Source organism: Trypanosoma cruzi, genomic scaffold (genome assembly GCF_000209065.1).
Source record: "Trypanosoma cruzi strain CL Brener 1047053516677 genomic scaffold, whole genome shotgun sequence".
Taxonomy (NCBI): domain Eukaryota; phylum Euglenozoa; class Kinetoplastea; order Trypanosomatida; family Trypanosomatidae; genus Trypanosoma; species Trypanosoma cruzi.
In genome coordinates, this window is record NW_001849325.1 from 1,701 (window position 1) to 3,012 (window position 1,312).

At 42.1% G+C, this 1,312-nt stretch overlaps 1 protein-coding gene across 1 annotated transcript, besides 5 other annotated features; it reads left to right on the forward strand.

Moving 5' to 3' along the window:
* On the forward strand, positions 1-665 carry Tc00.1047053472833.10 (hypothetical protein, conserved; the record flags this gene model as incomplete). The annotated part of the gene is made up of 1 exon (XM_797161.1): positions 1-665. A coding segment is annotated over one exon (665 nt), but the record flags the coding sequence as incomplete, so codon positions are not given.
* Positions 1-1,312: a sequence feature (heterozygous, non-Esmeraldo-like haplotype).
* Positions 754-855: a sequence feature (T-rich).
* Positions 1,025-1,089: a microsatellite.
* Positions 1,106-1,128: a sequence feature (AT_rich).
* Positions 1,148-1,170: a microsatellite.

Here is a 1,312-nt window from a genome sequence, read left to right on the forward strand (position 1 = left end):
TTGTTAATGGAGAATGCTGTTATTCCACACCGGCCGGCAGTTTAACTTCTTTTGGGAAGGTGTGTAAAGAAAAGGCGGTTGTGGCGGCCACGGAAAAGAGCGAAGAAGAGGAAATTTGCTGCATTTGCCTGGAGGAATATACGGAGGAGAACCCCATGTTGTATGGGGAATGCAAGCACCATTTTCATTTGCCCTGTCTCATGAATTGGAAACAACGCAGCAACGTCTGTCCAATGTGTGCGTCAGAGACGCTGCGGGGACTGGCAGAGGATGAGGCTCCGCCTCCTGTTCGTGCAACGGACGATGACATTTTTGCGATACTTTTGCAGCACCAATTGGGGCGGTACACACGCCAAGGAAGGCAACACCGTCAACGTGAACGTGAACTTGAACGCGAGCGCTCTCAAGGAAATGAATCGGCTGCCCAAAAATCGGAACAGCATTTAAAAAGGCACACGAATCTTTCCTCACAATGTCGTTCGGGTCGTGATAAGGCACCAGATGAACGTCAACGGCATTTAAATGGACGTGGCGAAAACAGTTCCCTGGCTAATCCCTCCTCCAAAAAGGCAACACGAGATGGATGTGAGTCACGTGTTCGGGACGCGCGTGAAAACAGTATGATAGCATTTTTTAATAGGGTATTTTGTTGTTTTAAGAAGTAATGGATAATTCGGTCTGATTTTGGCGAATTGCTTTCTTTTTGGCATGTAGATTTGTTGCGCGTATTTACGCGTATTTCTGTTGTTGTTGTTTTTTTTTTTTTTCCTTTTTTTCTTTTCTTTTCTTTTCTTTGTTTGTTTGCTTCTCCTTTTTTTTTTTTTTTCACGTTTTTTTTTTTTTTGTTTTTTTTTTCAGTCTACCCAATTATTTTGAAAAGTGTTATTGTTGTACTTGACATGTCATGTTTGACGGAGAGTTGTGCGTTGATGGGCACCCACAATTGTATTCCATTGAAACAAAACAGCAACAACAAAAAACGATAATAATTTATAACCGCAGGCAATCGTTCCGCCCTCTTACCTTTTTTTTTTTTTTTTTTCACCGTTTGTTTATTTGGTTTTTGCATGTTCGTTTCATTTGTTTGTTACATATTTGAAAAAAGTAAATATATTTATATATAAATTTGTTGGGTATGTGACGGCTGTTTTTTTTTTTTTTTTTTTCTTTGAGGAGGGCGGGCCGGGGGTTGAATTTCCGGGGTGTTTCCCCCTCTGCTGCCAATTCATCTCTTTTCCGTCCCCCTCCACAAATTACCCCCAGCTGATTGGTCACTCCAACTCCTACCCCTTACGTGGGGAGTCCTTGGCAA